At 35.1% G+C, this 19,589-nt stretch overlaps 3 protein-coding genes across 3 annotated transcripts; 1 reads left to right on the top strand and 2 right to left on the bottom strand.

The window, feature by feature from the left end:
• Positions 1–124: 124 nt before the first annotated feature.
• On the bottom strand, positions 125–7,447 carry LOC136346235 (GTP cyclohydrolase 1-like). The gene is made up of 5 exons (XM_066295237.1): positions 7,286–7,447; positions 5,166–5,336; positions 4,687–4,896; positions 1,474–1,756; positions 125–895 (listed from the first exon to the last, which is right to left on the bottom strand). Exons 2-5 carry the CDS (start codon positions 5,326–5,328, stop codon positions 766–768), a joined length of 786 nt encoding a protein of 261 aa, XP_066151334.1. The 5' UTR covers positions 5,329–5,336; positions 7,286–7,447; the 3' UTR covers positions 125–765.
• A 5,287-nt stretch (positions 7,448–12,734) lies between these two features.
• Positions 12,735–13,881, bottom strand: LOC136346184 (GTP cyclohydrolase 1-like). The gene is made up of 2 exons (XM_066295121.1): positions 13,131–13,881; positions 12,735–13,044 (listed from the first exon to the last, which is right to left on the bottom strand). Exons 1-2 carry the CDS (start codon positions 13,787–13,789, stop codon positions 12,915–12,917), a joined length of 789 nt encoding a protein of 262 aa, XP_066151218.1. The 5' UTR covers positions 13,790–13,881; the 3' UTR covers positions 12,735–12,914.
• A 2,005-nt stretch (positions 13,882–15,886) lies between these two features.
• Positions 15,887–19,155, top strand: Gk1 (Glycerol kinase 1). Its single transcript, XM_066295411.1, has 8 exons — positions 15,887–16,210; positions 16,631–16,809; positions 17,007–17,315; positions 17,539–17,795; positions 17,849–17,984; positions 18,055–18,235; positions 18,289–18,424; positions 18,654–19,155. The coding sequence occupies exons 1-8, from the start codon at positions 16,143–16,145 to the stop codon at positions 18,921–18,923; spliced, it is 1,536 nt and encodes a 511-aa protein (XP_066151508.1). The 5' UTR covers positions 15,887–16,142; the 3' UTR covers positions 18,924–19,155.
• Positions 19,156–19,589: the final 434 nt, after the last annotated feature.

Here is a 19,589-nt window from a genome sequence, read left to right as displayed (position 1 = left end):
TTATGCAGGGACATTTACAGTCACCATATTAACAGGAATTTGTTAATTGGTATTAACAAATTAGTTAATGTTTCAATGATAATAATTACAAACACTACTGTAAATGAAACTTCACATGTTTCAACTTTCCTTTTATTAAGTCATTAGTGGATTGTCATTTAACATTTATAGCATTTTATAACTTTGCTTCAGTAGATCATTTATAGGCTGTGTTATAAAGAAGATCAGAAACTTTGTAATGAATAGGGACATTGAATAGATTTACTGATAGAATCATTGGCATCAACACCTTTGTAGATTGTTCCAAAAAAGATAATAAACTTCAAGGCTTTGTCTCGAGATGATTGATGCTGAATGACCCATGAAGTGTATACATATTATGTGTATAAATATGTTAAAATCGTTTCTACCTTATCACAGAGATTATATACTGAATGATGTACAGATATAACAACAACAACACTGGTCTAAGTACAATATTTGTATATATATAATAAATTTTTTAATATACCCATGTAACTCAACAAACTTTTATCTATTACCTGTAGAATGAATAAATCAGTTTCTGTGGCAAATCGCTTTTATCTTTAATGATTTACGTAGACGTAGACAACCAAGAGACTATAAAATCTTTTTCTAACCAAACGTATAAAAGATATAACAAAATATCTTTAATAAAAAAATATTCATAAAAAATCTAAAAACTAGTAATGTATTGGTCATGTATTTGCATTTTTATTTGTCTTTAAAGGCTTATTGGAATCTTCAATGGTCCAGGGCGAGCTTCAAAAACTCTTCTCTAGTGCGCTGGTCATCCCTGAACACCCCTAGCATGGTGGAGGTGACAGTTTTGCTGTTGATCTTCTGTACTCCCCGCATTACCATGCACATGTGCCTAATAAGAACCCATCTTTTATTCATACTTAAATTACATAACAAATAATATTCTTAATACTCCTTATAGGCCCTTCACTTTTTTTTATGTATAACAACTTGTGTTATTCATTTGCATCAAAACAACGATCATTACATCTAAATGCATTCAATGAATGCATCTAATTGTATAAATTACGAGGGTAGTCTCAAATGTACTCGATCTAATATATAGATGGCGATTTTTTGTTAAAAAATTGCGTATATTGCAAAAACCTAAACTTAAAAAGCTTATGTCTAAAGTTTGAGGATTCTACCTATTCATAAGCTTTAGCCTCCTCAGATTATTTTCCATTTCCAAGCAAAAAATAGATCGGTGAAGAGATTTTCCAACAATGAAGAGATGGAGTCCGAGGTTGATGCCTATTTTGTAATATTTAAAGCTTCTTACTATAAACAGGATATCTCATTCATTACACAACATTACTGGGAAAAGTTCTTTAATCTCAAAAGAGACTATGTTGAGAAAATATATATTGTCCATTTTTTTTAAGTGTTAAGTCGAGTACTTCTGGAACTATACTTGTGCATGGTACTTACGTGCCCTCAATGATCACAGCAACCCCATTAGGTTGGACTGCCTTCAAAACTGCTACCGCAATCTGTTTAGTTAGTCTCTCCTGAACTTGCAATCTCCTAGAGAATATTTCCACGATTCGAGCCAACTTGCTTAGTCCTAGGACTTTCCCGGAAGGCAGGTATCCTATGGAAACTTTGCCGTAAAAGGGCACCAAGTGGTGCTCACACATGGAGAACATTTCTATGTCCTTGACCACCACCATTTCGTCATGGTCTTCGTCGAAAATTGCATCGTTCAACACCTCTGAAATAAGAAATAAACATTGCACACTCCCTGGTATAAACGAGAACCTGTGGCAACAAGAGGAACAGAAGTTTAATCTGGTTTCTCGAGTATAAATTTCTTTTAGCGAAATTAGGGCAAAGGTCTGGATGCTCTCAGGCTTAAATACCGGAAAAGGCTGATGGTTTCCTGGCTGGAGACGAGGCTGGAAAATTGCTTTAGAATAGAAACTCTGTGAAATTATCTGGATAGGGTTCGTAGGAACGGTCATTAGTATCCTCATTATGTATATGACAGAATCCTTATTGGAGCTCAGTTTATTACTGCGACTCAATAAACATGTTTTCCAAAGACATTCAAGTGCTTTAATTAACAAGAGAAATTTGTGAACGACAAGTGTTTAATGAGAAAAGAACTAATATGAAACGCAGAATAGGTCAAAGGGCTCTTAAGGCAACATGGCACATAAAATTAGATTTACGCCGGGCGTCTTTTAATTGGCCTCTCAGCCCCGTTTAACAGCAAATAGAGCATATTATCAGTTCATTACTTCGTGCCAATAAATCTGAAAGGGCGACTTGAGATATACAGCACATAAAAGGGCCAGATTTAACGGCCAAGAAATAGAAACCGCCCACACACTTTTATACGGGGAACTAAGGGATTGGGTTAATTTGAAATTCTGAGAAAAATGTATTGAAGTGTTCTGGGTTTCTTACTTTTCGATTCACTGAGTGGTTGAAAGGGGCAATATTGAGGGTTTCGAAGTATCAGTAATTCAAGTGCGGATTTGTGTTTGTAATTGTGAAAAAAAAGGGTGAGGAAATTTGCATAGTGAGGATATATTTTTGCCACGTTCTTGATAACAAGGTGTAGAAACTAAGTTCAATGCTTCGGAGTCTTCCGTCTGCAGGGAATTTTTAAGGGGGGTAAATTTATTAGAGATTGAACATCTAATTTTTTTGGCATCAAAAACCACCAATTTGTGAAATTTCAAATGCAAGAATGTCTCTTTTACTCGTTTTTTCTTCCGCCGCCCGTTACTTGCGTTCTCTCAAGTTGCAATTAAACGCCTGAAAAGGTAATTGGACGAAGAAACTTGAGGCTACTGGACATTAAAAAGATTAGCACACAGCAAGTTAAATTGATTTATCAACAATAACAAAGTCAAAAATGAAAAAAAATCAGCTTTCTCAGTCTTCGTGCCCCCAAAACTCGCTCCGTTTAAAAAGTTCAATTAGATACCTGAAGAGACAATTTTAAGTAGAGATATGGGGCTATTTGATGTTAAAAAGAAATCTGGAAAAAATTACACACAGAGGGCAAAATTGATATTAATAAAGGTAAATAACCTGAAAAATTAAAAATTCGGTCGGTTTCTGCTCGCTGGTTAAAAAATTTAAAGTACGCACTTGGTGGGATAGTTTGAAGTCAAAATTGGGGGCTACAGGATGACAGAGAGAAACGTGGCGCATATTGGAGAGGGTGAGCTAAATTTAAGTAGGCAACAAAATACGCTCAAACGACACGGAAACGCAAAATTTTTATCTCTCAAAAGCGTGCACAAAAGGGCATTTTTTAACGCGCTTTTCAAAAAATATTCGTACTTTTTCTCATCTTCAAATCTTACAATAATTATCGATGTGCCCTGGTAAAAAAGGTAGAAATTAAAACTTACAACGGACGTCTTGACGTAGAAAGTGGAGAATCGAGTTATAGGCAGCAAAGTAGAAAAGTAAGACGATTTTCCTTCGCGGAAATGGCGGCACGGCTGAAAAAAGGGCGAAAGCCCGTTGCTATAGAGCCTGGCACGTTTAAGCGGATAAATCAAGCCACTTGGAACATTTCTTCGGGATTTAGAGAGGGTTTAAATTTATCAGTACAAGACTTCAGCTGAATCAGATTTATATACCGGGTATTTCAAATTCGACCCTCACCATTGTGATCTTGGAGACTAGACGATACACTAAGAAGATTAAATGGGGACAAAATTGTGTAATTTAATGCTTGACCAAATGTTTATCGAAAAATCCAACGTGGCGCTCATAAGGAGAAATAAAGTTGATGATGATAGCAGAAAGACGAAACGTCCAATGGCAGATCTGAAGACGCCATTGTATAGCTAAGAAAAAAGTGGCAATTTAAATGTGTTCGTAGTGTTGGGCTTCTTTGTCACATAACGCAAAAAAAATAACAACCAAATCTCCAATATTTATTATTTTTTCGGCTATTTTTGAAAGTATTTGGAAAATTTCAATTTTGAAAACGGCTTTCGGTCAAGCGCCAAATTATGCGGTTTTGTCCCCATTTCGACTTCTTTGTCTTCCCCACTTTCCGAAATCTCAATTATCAAGGTCAACTTTGAATTGCTTCATATAGTATAACAGTCAACCAAAATGTTAATTAAATGTCAACAAAAGAAGCCCTTAATTTCCGGTTTTAAGGGGTTCGCCCTTAATGCTTGTGACATCCAAAGCAGATAAATCAATGAGGTTGTAGTGCAGGAATTAAAAAGGAAAGAAAAGCTGTTGATTCTTGGGCTGCACAAATGAGACTTGAAAGCCTTTATCGGAGAGACTGTAGTTACTCAATTTTCGGAGGTAAATCCATAATTGAATTACGTCATGACTCTCTAGCAATTCTACATCATTTCGACCTGGAAATCGGAACAATGCCCATTAATCTGGACGAAATGGGCCCCGGTGAGTGGCCATCATCAGACCTAATCCATCAAAATTTTATGATCTGCCTTGATATGTGGGAAGCACTAAAATTTAATGATAAAATATTTTTATGCTGTTCATTTAAAAGCACTCCAAAGTACTTTCACACTCCACAGTACTTTCAAATTTAGACGAAAATGATAAAAGGAGGAACAATATGTTTGACTAAGAGATGGAATTAGTTGAAGTAACCACAGTCCCGTCATCTAGCGGTGCAGCCGTTATTACCTTCTAAGTTTTGGTCATATCCTTTAGTGAAAAATAGCATAGCCTTTGCAGCCCTTTCGGGGGTTTTTAGTAGTCCCTGTCTATCTGGATTTTCGCCTAAAGAGCCTAGAAGAAGCCGATACGATCTGGACATTTCTGGAATCAAAGCTTCCCTTGTGGGTGGCTTATGATCCAGTTCTAAGTCATGGTGGAAGGTGCAGTTTTCATGACCTGCAAATGAATTTTTGCGGATAATTGCCGTTTTTTATGTACTTATAGCTAAAAGCTAAAAAAATTTTTAATAGTTCAAATGTATTTCCCCTCGTACAGGTGCTCCCATAAAAGCCCCATTAGTCGACCGAGCTATCGGTTGAGAATGTTAATTGCTATCCTTTTGCTTTTAAGTTTTGACTCACAAATGACACAGTTTTGTTGTCATAACAAGGCTAAATTTCTGTACGAAAAAAGGTTTTTCTTCATATTTTATTTTCGTGATTTACCTGGCGTTGTGGAGGTCCTCGGAGTTTTGGGTGTCCCAGGAGCTTCCACATCCTCCAAATGGTCCCACGTTCTCTGTATCACTTGGTGGTAGTTTTTCTTGGTTTTGACAGTTTGGTTTTGACTAGATTCACAGGTGGATCCGTTTTTTGTCTGTATATCCATTTTTTTAACTGGAGAAAACCCATATGGTAAATCATCAGAATTGGTTTTATTATATTGTCAATATAATTTTGAGCAATCCATGATGGTTTGGTGACAAGCATTGATCTGATTTCAAAGTAGCTCCGCCCAAAACTGGTCAGTGCTTTATATAATCTATTTCCGGGTTCAGTTACTTTGAAACATTCGTGAACTCACAATAGCTCTCGCGAACGTATGCTATTCGAGAACAGGGATTTATGTTTTAAACTCCTTCACAAATATTTTAAATCAAGCAAAAACTGATTACAAATACACATTATATAATGTTGTGTATATGGTATTATTTTTTATTTGAAACAAATAGCCTGTATCAAACCAGTATAAAAGGAATTAAGCTCCCAATAAAATCAGTTTTAGCATTTCGATTTCGAGAACTTAAAAATTTTTCCCGATCTCAGAATGCCACTGCACATTTTGATTTTTTGCCGAAACACCCATGAACAACTTTAACTAGTCAGAATTGCGATTAGGTTTTAATTATATACATATATAACTATATCACAAACCAGGGGATTGCCACAGAAGTTAAATTATGTACTTGAGACTTGTTTTTCGTTTTTGTTATAAAACAAAATCGAATGATACGTCATTGAAGATCTCGATTTTATTCTGAAAAAATATTTAATATTTCGCAAAAGTGAAAACTCTATTTTATTTTAATGCAAAAAACAGAGGCGTCCTTAAAGGATCTGATAAACTCAAAAAATATTTTTTTGAGGTTTTGCTGGATTCACGATTTTCTAATAAAATTTTCGACTTCTAGATACGTCATTGAAGATCTTTGTTATAAGATGATAAATTAGATCTTGAGCACTTATCTGACGCATCGGTCCTGCACTAGAAATAATACAGTTATTTAGTATTTAGGATCATTTAAAAATTCTTCGCTTCTTGATATGCCATGAAAAACTCGATTTCACACCAAAATTTTACGATTTGGAAAACTCAAAAATCAATTTGGTGTAAGTAACAAAAACCAGATGCGTGGAGGAAGAGATTGGTAAATTCTTGAAATAGCGCACTCTACATTTGTCACCACGTTTAGAAACGATTGAGGTCATGACACGCCAGTAAAGACGTAGATTCTAATTTGCAAAATTATCAAAAACTGTTCGAGGAGTTAAAGTATCGAAAACCAGAGGCGGCGTCAAAAATATCGCCAAATTGTTGAAACCATGCACGTTAGGTTTTCGTAGACTTTTCGATAAAAATTTGATTTCGTGTAATTGTTAAATAATAGAATTCTAGCTTTTCGCATTTGTCATGCGATTTTTTGAAAATTTTAAAAGTTAAAAAAATTGAAAAGAAAACATTGACTTCATAACACGCCACTGAAGAGCTAATATTATTTCAAATCCGATATCAGGAGAGCTGCTAAAGCGAATCGGTAAACTAGAACAGGTACCTTTTTCTATTTTATTTATTGACTGTTAACTTTTCATATGATTTGCAATGGAGGAAGAACTTAATAAATATTTTTACGATTCTTAAATCTCGTTAAAACTCATTACAAAGAGGCTCAGGAAGGTTACACAATTATCGAAGACATTCGACATTTTGTTAAGAAGAGAACAATTTTTTTTAATGCATTTTAGGACGCTTGAGTTGGGCCCAACGTTGATAGAGGAAATTTCTTTAACGTGTTTCAGTTAAACTGTTCATCCACCATTTTGTCAAGACTTTTCAAGATCAAACATTTTTCCTTCCCAAAAGAAAATGTCCAAAATCGACATTTTTTGAAATTGAAACCAGATGAGAAAACGTAGATTTGTTGATTCCAATGAAGGTCGTTTGCACCCTCCACGGATAATCTAAACCATCATATATCTGAACAAAAACAGTTCTTTTATCGATCCATCGATTACCACACGGTAATAACAGTAATTGAAACGCTCTTTATACTTGCAGGCAAGGTTACCTTTTGTCGCTAGAATAGTGAATAAGTTGTTCAAAGGGTGACAATCACCGGTAGCACTATTTTGTCACGTGTCGGTTTCTGACTGGGTCATGAAAGCTCGCGTTTCCACCGAACACACGCCGTGATTGAACTGGTCGGGAGCGAAGCAGACTGGAGAGTTATATCTCGAATCGGATTATGTTTCTCTTTTGTTCTCTTCTTCTTGGGGAATGGGGATGCTGGAGGATGATGGAGTTGGAGGCATAAGGCGATAACCTGATTAATAAGCGGGAGATAGGAGGTATTATTGCTAAAAAATACTTCAATTTACATTCAATATGTACTTTCGTTATAAGCTACAAATATTTTTCAAAATTATTATGTTCCTTTTATCGAAATGTTATAGTCATATTTTGTTGTTATTGCACTGGCTACCAGTATTGAAGTACACGGTTTGTTTTAATGGCAAAGAACTCACAAAAAGCTGCCATCAGGCGCGATACTTAGGAAAAGTAATTTGCAGAAGTACAATAAATTATATGAAAAAACACTAAAAATTTGGAATTTAAATTATTTCAATAAGGAACATAAATATTCTATTCAACTAAAATCCAGGTATAATGCCTAATATCTAATTTTTTTATTATTCTTTGAAGGAAATAATCTAGGGCGATATCGATAGAGGTCGTAGCCTTCGAAAGAGCTGCTTCTGTAAGTCTCTTCAAATTGCTTTCAATTAATTTTGTTTACTTTTTTTATTTATTTGTTTATTTCCTTCATCCTCATTTGTACTATCGCTTCTAATATTTTTCTTGCGACAACTCTGATGGTTCTAAAAGGTGAGACAAACTCAAAGGTAATTTACAATTTTATTATTCAAATTTAATCAGAGAAAGGACACTCTGTCCATAAATGAATAAGTTGCTTTAATGTTTAACAAATTGCAAAGCAGATTTGCCTACTTTTGCATGAACCCTAAATAATCAATTACATAAACAATTATATTCTCATTTTTAAATAAGAAATACTTGCTATGACTATAATTTTATTTAAAAATATTTACGTGATCTAATCCCTCAAAGCATATATACATATATGTATAGAGTTACAGACAATTCCTCAAAAGAACAATTACACTTTTTACCAGCCATATGCCTATTAGAAATAATAATGAATGGTATTATTTTGAATAACAAATCATATTCAGCCAACTTACTTTTTTATAAAAACTTATTGCCTTGTCTCGTATCTATTGCCTTTATACTTATTTTATACCTTAAGAAATGATTATCTTGTAATTTACTACAAATCACTTAATTAACATTTGTAGGATTGTAAAATAATGTTAAAATTAAAAAAATACATATTTCAGAAAGTTTTTCAATTTTCCAGTATATTCATAATTTTATCACGAATTCGCGAAATACTCAATTTCATAAGAAAATACATTTAGAGATTCTAAAATCGTGTTCAATCTTAACATTGTTACAATGTGTTCTGATTATATCACTTTATCAGTAATTCCCAAGAGTCTAAATGTTGTTAAAAATATATATTTTAGGATTATTAAATCGAGCCCATACTCAATAACCGAGATGTCTACAACGTGTCTCGGTTGCACGTTTTTGTCAGTGACTAACAACATATCATATCTGTCCAAGAAACGCCACTACAGTAACATTGTAGAATTTTTAAACCCAATTGAAACTTAATAAAAAAAGATATCTATAGTATTTCTCTCGCTCTATTTTTATAAAATTATCGCATTTTAGTCCACTAAAGATCGAATAAAATGATCAGAAGTTATGTTTCACTTAAACTTACATTCACCATTTTCTCATGAATTGATAGGATCCCCAGTTCTTCAACGAAGGAGATGTCTGCAACATTTTTCATATACAGATTATCTCCACCGTTGTACCAATCCACGATAATTAGAAGTATTGTTAAAATCATAGAAATCATAAAACCTTAAATTTATTTGAAATATTATTTATTATTTTAAATCTAGAGTGATATTATTACTAATAAATATTTTTTAAAAGCGGACTTACTCTGTACCCGCGAACGAACAGAACATTTATATACCCGAAACTGTCCTTATTTGAAAAATCTACAGAATATAAAACTATGAGCAAAGACTTGAATCTTTAACTGTAAAAATCGGCGTCGCTATTAAGATGCTCTTATGGTGGTCTATCGTCTTAGCATCTAAAAAAAATCACGATTTTATGGTGTCTTTACCAAATAGTGTTTTTTCCAAAACGGAACTTATTTTTTTAATGTTTACATGTGTTTTTCCAAAAATCTTATGCAACCCCTTTTCTTTGTTGGATCAGTCGGATTTAAACATGTATTGATGGTTTAAACACCTCCCCTCCCTTCCCCCCACTTATATCTCCACACAAGCAGCAGATCCGTATCCTGTCGAGAACTATTAGCCATTACAGTCCATTATCTCATTCTCAATTTAGCGAAAAAAAAATCTAGGTTACGTAATAAGCCAGCAGCTTATTGGCCATTGGAATTTTCAAATGACACAGGACAAGTATATTAATCGCGGCTAAATCATATATAACAAATGCAAGCACTTGCATTTTACTCTTAACCTTGACTTAAATCGATCTTACATAAAGCATTTGTAGGTACTTTTTGTCTGATTTACTCCATCAAAATTGAACACCCCAATAAAGATGGATCACTATACTTTTTCTACTGCAGTAACTAGTGAAACTTCCGGTTTCACTTTGTCCACTTTTAAGGTTAATAACTTTTTCCTTTTGCTTTTTTCATCATAGTTTTTTTCCGATTTCGACCTCGGTCAATCAGTGCTAATCAGCATAGGAAGCAGGCGATTGTTGAGCTGATAAAAATTTAATCTTATTTTATTCATGTCCGGAGATTGGCAAATGGGAAATTACGAACACTATGGCCTTCATTTGAGTCTCAGACACCCAATTTTGCTCTTCTTTTCGTTCCCTTTTAGGTCTTAGTAACAAATAATAATCTAATATTTATATTATTACTAATAGTGGCGAAGACAAGGTCCCATTCAATTAGCACGGTTGATCAACTTCAGGGTTATGCCACGCTTTGTGGTTGTTCTTCAAACCATGTAATACGATGTTTATTAGCTTTGCTGAAGATATCGGCCAAATATCACGTAGACGCTTTTTCGTCAGCGGAAAAAGTGTCTTTGGATTTGCTGATGTTTATGATTAATGCTTAATTATGGGGGAACGCTTCTTTAATCATTGAGGAAGTTTCATTTGAAACGTGACCAAAAAAAACACATTTCAGACAATTCTTGACAAAATGGTGGAACAACGGTTAAGGAATAGATAAGTTTTTGACTCATTGTCAGACCAAATTGTATTGTTTTCATATTTCCTTATTGAAAAATTAAAATTCTGACAACTTAACAAAATAGTGCATGCATTTGGAAAGTAGCTACTCTTAGAAGAACGTTACCAATAAAGCTATATCTGGAATTTAAGTCCTAAAGTATCAATCAACCTTTAATTAACCTTTTCTATCTTGCCAATTCTTGACAAAATGGTGGATGTGCCTAAGTACCTAATTTGTGGATAATTTTTTGTGCATTTTTTTTTTATTTTAACTTGAGTTCAGAACACATAATAAAATAGTTTTTTTTTTTAATTAGAAAATGGATTTTACTTAATTCTTGACCAAATAGTTAACTCAAATGTAACTAAAAAAATCGGATTTGTGTAACAAAAAGTTACCAGATTATTAAGCAAAAAATAAAATTTGGTTTTAAACTCAAACTATTTCTTATATTACATTTAGAAATTGACGAGTTTTTTCTATTTAGAAATTTGTCACTCGAATAAACGTAGTGATTCGCAGCGATTTTTTGGAAATAAGGGCCTTTATGTCTTATTTCTTAAAAAAGGTTTTCAATATTTTATGTAAGGGAAAAGAGTGTATGCTGCGCGATTCTGCAAAATTGAAACTTAAATATTTGTTCTAATACGCGAACTACTTTTTACGAGTTTAAAGTTGAAAATGTCTTTTATTAATAAAAAATTGGTCTTCTGCTTCCTTAGGAATCAGAGGTGTATGAAGATTTATGATTGTGACTCTACTAATTTTGAGACATTTTTAAATTTTAAATTGTCTCGTTTCAAATATTGTCGTGCTACCTCGATGTTGTTAATGAAGAAAGTTTGACGCCGATCCTTGCAGAGATGCACTTTCTGGGTCTAGTTGCTGCTGAAAAATCAGAATTTTTGTGCAATCTTTGCACAATTATGCAATATTTTAATTGATGACAAATTAATGAAGGAAAAAATTTACCCGGCTAAGTAATAATTCCACTTTAAGCCTCAAAGTAGAATTCAAAATTCGAAACCAGATCTCATTTCTGGCTTAATTTGTTCAATTATCTCCTTTATTTTGTAACCACTGATACTAAATTTTATTGTGTGTTTGTCGAACCTCTCTCTCCATCGAACAATCACAAAGCAGGCTTCATGCGATTTCCATTGATTAATGTTATTCGTTTGATATTTATTAAACTTCTTAAGAAAATTTAGGTTTTTAAAATTTCATTCTTCAGCATCCTATGGAAATTTGTATTTTCGGCAGATTATCCATTTAAAATCGAATTGCCACAATTATTACATCTTCCCACAAATTAACTGTTGACATCTCGTCCTTAAAATTATCTGGACCGAGTGTTATCATCATTTCTCTAAACATCCATCGCCCAGTATAGTAATAAAAACCTTGCAGGACTAAAACCAACGAAGTTCTTATTTTTAATTGCACATTTCCTTTGATTACAATAATAACAATTAGCGGTACAAAATTCTACTATTTCACCAGATTTAGCCAAGAACCACAATTAGCGACCTTAATCGCTAAATCAGGCAACATCCGTATATTTCACGCAACTTTTTTTACAGATTTAGCATACAATAAGTTTTTTAATTAATTTAGCAACTGTTGATACAATAAATTTTAATTTTAGATTAATAAAAAATTGGGTTTTACCCTACATTGCAGCTTGGTAAGGGAAAATCCAACGCTACACCCGGTTTTCAGGTAAGTATTGGGGTTTTCCCCAGGAACGCCTTACGCTACCAATATTAATGGGAATTTTGCAGTTTAAGTTATGGTAATAAAATGTAAATGGGCCTCCACGAGAAGAGTCTTTGACCAGTGCGACAACTATAAAAGATAGTCTAGTTTTACCATCTTTTGGGTTTTTCCCAGCCAATAATTTTTTTTATTATTTAATAAAATCCGTACAAGTGGCCATAAACATTAACATTTAGACGATTTCGCATTGGCAGTATGATGCAATTTTGTACACAAGAAAGAAGCTAAAAGTTTATCTTTGCGTGGTATTTTTATGTTCCAGCCATTAGTGCTATTACGATAAAGAAGACTTCGTTGAGAAATGCCATCCATATCTCGCCTGGTAATGAGGAAAACAAAGCTGTTATTCATAGAAACTAACGTAATTTTATTTATCAATTCTACACAAACATATCACACAATACCGTGGAATCACAACTGGTAAAAATAAATAAATAAATAAACCAATCTGCCATGGAGATGGGATTAACAAACTTATACTCTAGTAATACCACAGACGATCATTTTAGTCTAAAACTCAACACTAGTGATGGAGCGCCAATTTCAGGAATTCCTCCCTGGTTTTTTGGTTGTCTCTAAATTCTCCCAACATGGTCGAAGTCACGGTTTTGCTGTTGATTTTCTGGACGCCTCTCATGACCATGCACATGTGCCTATAATGAACACAATTACAAAAATAAATGAAATACAAGAAAAAATATATGAAATATCAGTAAATAATATAAAGAAATTGACTTACGATCCTTCCACCACTACTGCAACACCATTAGGCTGCACTGCTTTGAGTACAGCAACAGCGATTTGCTTTGTGAGTCTTTCTTGGACTTGGAGTCTTCTAGAGTAAACTTCCACGATTCTAGCCAATTTGCTCAGACCCAAAACCTTCCCAGAAGGCAAATACCCAATGGACACCTTTCCATAGAAAGGCACCAAGTGGTGCTCACACATGGAAAACATTTCGATATCCTTGACCACCACCATTTCGTCATGGTTCTCGTCGAAAATTGCGTCATTTAGGACCTCCTCGAGACTCTGATCATACCCTTTGGTGAAATACAGCATAGCTTTGGCAGCTCTCTCCGGGGTTTTTAGCAATCCCTCCCTGTCTGGGTTCTCGCCAAGAGCTCCCAAGAGAGATTTGTAAGCCTTAGTCATTTCCGGAATGAGCGCTTCTCTGGTGGGCAGTTGCACTCTTGAGTCGTGATATGAGCAAGATTCGGCTCCTTTGACGCAATGGCACTTGGGAAGGACCACTGTACTTCCCAAATGTCTCCCCTGAGAACTCCCCTGGGTAACCCCGTTGGTGTGTCCGTTAGTGGCAGTTTCGATTTTCTTGGGGTTAACCGGTACCGGGTCCAACTCGCCTCCTTGTCCGTTGATTAGACCGATTTCGACCATGTTAATTGTTGGACTGCTTTCGCGATAAACAACACAAGCACACTAACGCTACTAAGGATTCTCCTTTAGTTTTATACAAGATGGTGAGCGGATGACGTCAAGTGCGCACCACAAGCTTCCGTTCACTTTCCCGCACACAAGAGGTAGGTATGGAGTGTTCTCTGTTTTTCTTATGGAAATAAGTAAGACCAGTGGATGTGGGGAATTTTCTTTGGGTGCTGCTGACGTCAGAAAGAGAAAATTGTTTCGCAGAACATAAAGAAGTTTTTTCCCCATCTGTGAAGTTCTTTTTTAATTTGATCCACCTCAGAAGAATCTGCAGAAAAAAACAAAATTTTCTATTGTTTGTTGTAATGGAACTCAGTACCAACTTATCTGTTAATATTGTTAACGTTATTTATGTTAATTTGATCCTCAGACTCGAAACTATCTTTATGGTTCTTAATAGTTTACGTTTTTGCAAATCTTCCGGGTGAAGGCGCATGGAATTTGAAACTTTTAAGTTGAATTTCGAGTAACCGCGCAATTTTTACTGTTTTTTCGTAAGCGTTGACAACAATTTCCAGATATGTTCACTAAACTAGACTTAGAAATTCTGATACTGTATTTTTAGGTTTATAATTAACCGTAACTGAGCCAATTTCGACCGCGATTTTCACAACTACGCAACCGAAACGTCCAATTTTGTTTATGAGTTTCAGATCTTTTTATTCAAATAATAAAAACAAATAGGTAAACCATAATATATATGAACATACGTTGCAGACGTGCACACAGTTATTGCCTATTGTTGCAATCTTTAAACTACGTATTCCATCAAACTAAGAGTATGATGAACTCTAATGGGATGGGCATTTAGTTAAAGATGGAATATTCCATAACTATGTTGCTAATAAAAATAAATATTTCTGGTTGCTTAAACAACCAACTTTTTTCGTTTGCAGTAAAAGGAGTTGTATTTTGTGTAAAAATATTTTTAATTTCCCTGACTCAGACAAATCCACAAACGCAATGCATTAAAATCACCAATAATGGGTAAAACCCTTGAATGAAATCACCATTAAACAGCGATCATAAAGTGACTTCAGTTTCAGCAGGGACTTCTATAGGCCTAGATGATTAATAAAAATGCGTGTGGTTTTTCAATTATTAAGCTTTATTTGGTCGTTTTATGACTAAAAACGTGTAAGGTGAACAAAATTATTTCGTTAGAAATCCTTCCTACATACATGGGAAAATTATATACTAGATATACAGTCTTCTTAATTTATATGTCCATAGCATTTAATCATAATGGAACTGATGCTTGAACCCACCATAAAATAATGAGCGTTGAGTTGACTCAAATCGGTCGTTAATATTGATTTTGTTAATGGGTGGCGACATCTGTGCGTTTTTCTGTTGGATTAAGTAGTTGTTATGAAAAAAAGCTATTTTTCATTATGCAGTTAATAAATTTGTTATCCTCAACACTAGATAGCGCCAGTTTACTGCTATCAAATTTAACACTTATATTTCTTTAGTCTTTAATTCCTCTTTGAGAGAGTGTAAATAATGAGCATAAATGCAATCTTGTTCGAGAAAAGTATTGTGTCGCTGCAATAAATAATTATTCATATTTAAATACTCCGAATCGATCATCATTACCCGATATACATTTTGAATAACATTTAATAAAAAATAAGTTGTTTTCGTAAAAAGCAGGTATCAGCTAGAAATACTTTTCCCTTTAATTGGTACACGCTATCTCTGTCTTTATTGCCTGTACAGAAAATGGTTTAGTATGCATTTTCACAAGGCTATTAGCGACTATATTTAACAGAACTTATTGGTAGGAGAGGCGAGCAAATTGATCATGAAGACTAGTTTTTGCCTCTTTTATGTATAGTGGTGCCATCTACTTATTATAATAAACGGAGGATATCTCTAAAAATCTCTTTATCAACCATAGCAACGGTGGTATGTAGTGGCAGTAGACCTACTAGATGATACATTTATTAGTTATTATTAGTAGTGGCGACATCTCTTGGCAGAGATCCAAGCTGTAATACCCGACCCTCTCCTACATCGTGATATTAATTATAATAACCACATTACCAGAACAGTTGCCATATAAATAATCGGTCGTTTGATTGACGTGGTGTATGATACAATTGCAATTATCAATAATCTCCAGATTATTATCAAAACCTCAAATTTGAAAAATTACGCGCAATCTAGCAGTAAAACGATAATTCAGGGCCAATCAACGCTGAACGCGAAACGCAGTCTTTCGACCTATCTCCCTCTAATCAACCAGATTATGTAAAGCTTTGTGTGGGATCGGACAGTTTTGCGTAGTGTTTTAAGTGGAATGGAAATGGGACCTCTGATTGGCGCGATCGACGAGGGCACGTCCAGCGCCAGATTCATTCTGTTCAGGTACGAATTGGTCCATCAAATTGATTCCTGAGGGATACATTGATCAACAGCAACAACGCCATCCGTATCATTATATATTGGAGATAAATACCTAAACAAACATTTAAAAATTTTAATGTTGAGATATGGTTTTAATGGTTCGTTAATCGTACTTGTTTGTTACACATAAAATGCAGCCCTCGAGTAAACAGAGAATATAGTCTGGTATCATCAAAGTTGTCGTGGTTTTTGTTAAGAGCGCCATCTTTTGGGGCATTGCAAATAAATTCCACAATGGCTTTAGTAGAGACTACTACGTAAAAAAATGTGCCTAATTTAAATTTATAGATTGATTTAATAGATGAGGCCCATAATAACCCATACTATTATCAATATCAAATCAAATTCGAATAGTTCCAAATTCTGATTTCTATTTTCTAGAGCGGGAACTGCGGAAGTGGTAGTTTCCCATCAGCAATCGCTATCTCAAATATGTCCCCAAGAAGGATGGGTGGAACAAGACCCCATGGAAATTCTTTCAGTGGTCAATACTTGCATCGAGAAAACTGTGGACAAACTTGTAGCCATGGGAGGCAGCGTTAATGACATCGCAGCAGTAGGTACAGCAAAACAACAGGAAATTAAATCCATGAGTGAAGCACTAAGGAAATTTAATCAATAGTTATTTAAATATACCACAATGTATTTTATGCTTCAAGAGCTATATTTACATTATTACGGGTATTCCCACATAGCTTTAGTAATTGTTAAATGTTTGCCAATTCTAGACTTTTCTCACAGTATATTTCATTTACAGGTGTAACAAATCAGCGAGAATCAACCCTGGTATGGGAAAAATCTACCGGCAAACCTTTATATAACTCAATCGTCTGGCTGGACGTTCGGACGTCCACTACAGTGGAACAACTTCTGGAGAAGATTCCTAACAAGACTAAAAATAAAAACTATCTCAAACCTTTGTGCGGACTCCCCATTTCCCCCTATTTCAGTGCTGTCAAAGTGCGATGGCTACTCGACAATGTTCAGAAAGTTAAAAAGGCAGTAGCTGCCAATGATTGTATGTTTGGAACTGTGGATTCATGGCTAATATGGAATTTAACTGGAGGTAACGAAAAAACATTTTTTGGTTTTACATGTTTAGAGCGAAATGGTAAGACAAAGATAAATTTCGAACGCAGTAAGGAATTAACGCAGAAAGCAACTGACATTTGTATATATGAGTAATGGAAAAATATTTCTAACTGCGTACTCGTATCCTTACCAAATTTAATATTTTTTTAGATCATTTTCAATGTGATGATAAAAGTCTTTTTACTTCTTGTTTCTAGGCATAAATGGAGGTCTGCACATCACAGACGTCACAAACGCCTCCAGGACAATGCTTATGAACATCGACAGCCTCAAATGGGACCCGGTCCTTCTCAATTTTTTCGGAGTTCCATCCAGCATGCTCCCAAAAATCAAATCTAGTTCTGAGGTCTATGGACCTATTACTGTGGGTTCCTTGAAGGGAGTAGCTATAGCCGGATGTGTCGGTGACCAACAAGGTGCTTTGTTGGGACAGCAATGTTTACAAAGGGGACAAGTAAGAAATTAACAAAATAATAAGGTTCTTCTGAGTATTGTCTGTGGTTTCAGGCTAAAGCCACTTATGGTACTGGCTGTTTTCTTTTGTACAATACTGGTACTATTAAAGTAAGCAGTGCTCATGGACTTATAACCACAGTGGCCTACCAGCTTGGCCCTAAATCGCAGCCCATTTATGCCCTCGAAGGTAAATACTCAAGATTTCATTTCCTTGCACTCTTCCTTATTTTACCTATTTTCTTATTTATCCTATGTAGGCTCCGTGGCCATTGCTGGAGCAGCTCTCAATTGGTTAAAAGACAACATGAACATTCTTCCATCCTTCGGAGATGCCCAGAAAATCGCTGAAGAAGCAGAGCTTGCTGATGCTGGAAATGTGTATTTTGTCCCAGCTTTTAGTGGACTATACGCGCCATATTGGCAGCAGGAAGCTAGAGGGTAAAAAAAGGACAAAAACGCATTTTTTCTTATTAACAAAAAGAAATTCGCAGCGTTATTGTGGGCATCTCAGAGGATACAAAATCCTGCCACATAGTTAGAGCTACGTTAGATGCAGTTTGCTACCAAATTAGAGACATTTTAGATGCCATGAACAAGGACTACGGATCTCATCTGACTAGCATTAAAGTAAATCTATATGTATATGTTCCTGTTTACAGGGTGCATGTTTCACGCGCCTAACTAGTGAAATCTCGGTTATCTTAAGATATATGAGGTCAGTTAAAATAGGGCAAAGCTTTAAGTTGCTCAATATCACCCTTATCGGACTGATCGCGTATCCCTTAAGACAAACGAGATCCTCAATTGGGTTTCCCAAACGTCGCTTGCATACCCAATAAATAGTAAGTTTCCGTAGGTTGATGGAGGTATGACAGCTAACTCCCTCCTCATGCAACTTCAGGCAGATTTGGCAGGAGTCAAAGTAGCCAAAGCGGGAATGGCCGAAAGTACAGCTTTAGGTGCTGCCATGGTAGCAGGGGTTGCTGTGGGTTTGTGGGATTTAAGCAAAAGCATGGACATTCCCAATGAGGTTTGGTCCCCCAATTTAAGTGACGATGAGCGAGATGTTAGATATTCGAGGTGGAAATTGGCTGTTGAGAAGGCTATGGGTTGGGACGTTGTGTGAAATATTATTGATCAACAGTTGTTCAGTGGTGAAATTTATGCAGGATGAACTAGTTTTAGTTTCCAAGTAAGAATTTGTTACTACATTTGTAAGCTGAATCATAAGAATAATTTTTCGATGTTAACCACCATATTGGCAGGAATTTGGAATATGATTAATGGCATTGTCTCAAATGATTCACCTCCATCTAAGTAAATTTAAATGCCAACAAAATATAATAAACTGCTACATATCTTTGTATATTTAATGATAAGGACCATCACGATAAGAAAGCCCATGAATTACTCCTTCAATTAACACCTTACAGAAAGTACTTTAAACTCAATTTGAATATATATATGTCGCACGAGCTTTGCAAAAATGAACAGAAAAGTTCGGTTTATTTTAATTGCGATCGTGATATTGTGCACCGTAGTGCAGGAAAGTGATGCCAGAAGAAAAATTCTCAGAGGGCGAAAAGTGATTACCAGGACTTACAAAAGTAAGAATCTACAAATCTATAGTAAGAAATTAAAATTAACTTCATTTAAGGGCCACTGGCAATTCCTGCATGGGCGATAATAATTCTGATATCCGTTGGGCAAATCATACTGGGTGCCCTTATGTATTTAATAATGAAAGCTGCCATTTTGGATAAGCCCATGCCATCTCGATACGTTCCAGCAC

This window comes from Euwallacea fornicatus, chromosome 22 (genome assembly GCF_040115645.1).
Source record: "Euwallacea fornicatus isolate EFF26 chromosome 22, ASM4011564v1, whole genome shotgun sequence".
Lineage (NCBI taxonomy): Eukaryota > Metazoa > Arthropoda > Insecta > Coleoptera > Curculionidae > Euwallacea > Euwallacea fornicatus.
This window is presented reverse-complemented; position numbering and strand designations above follow the sequence as displayed.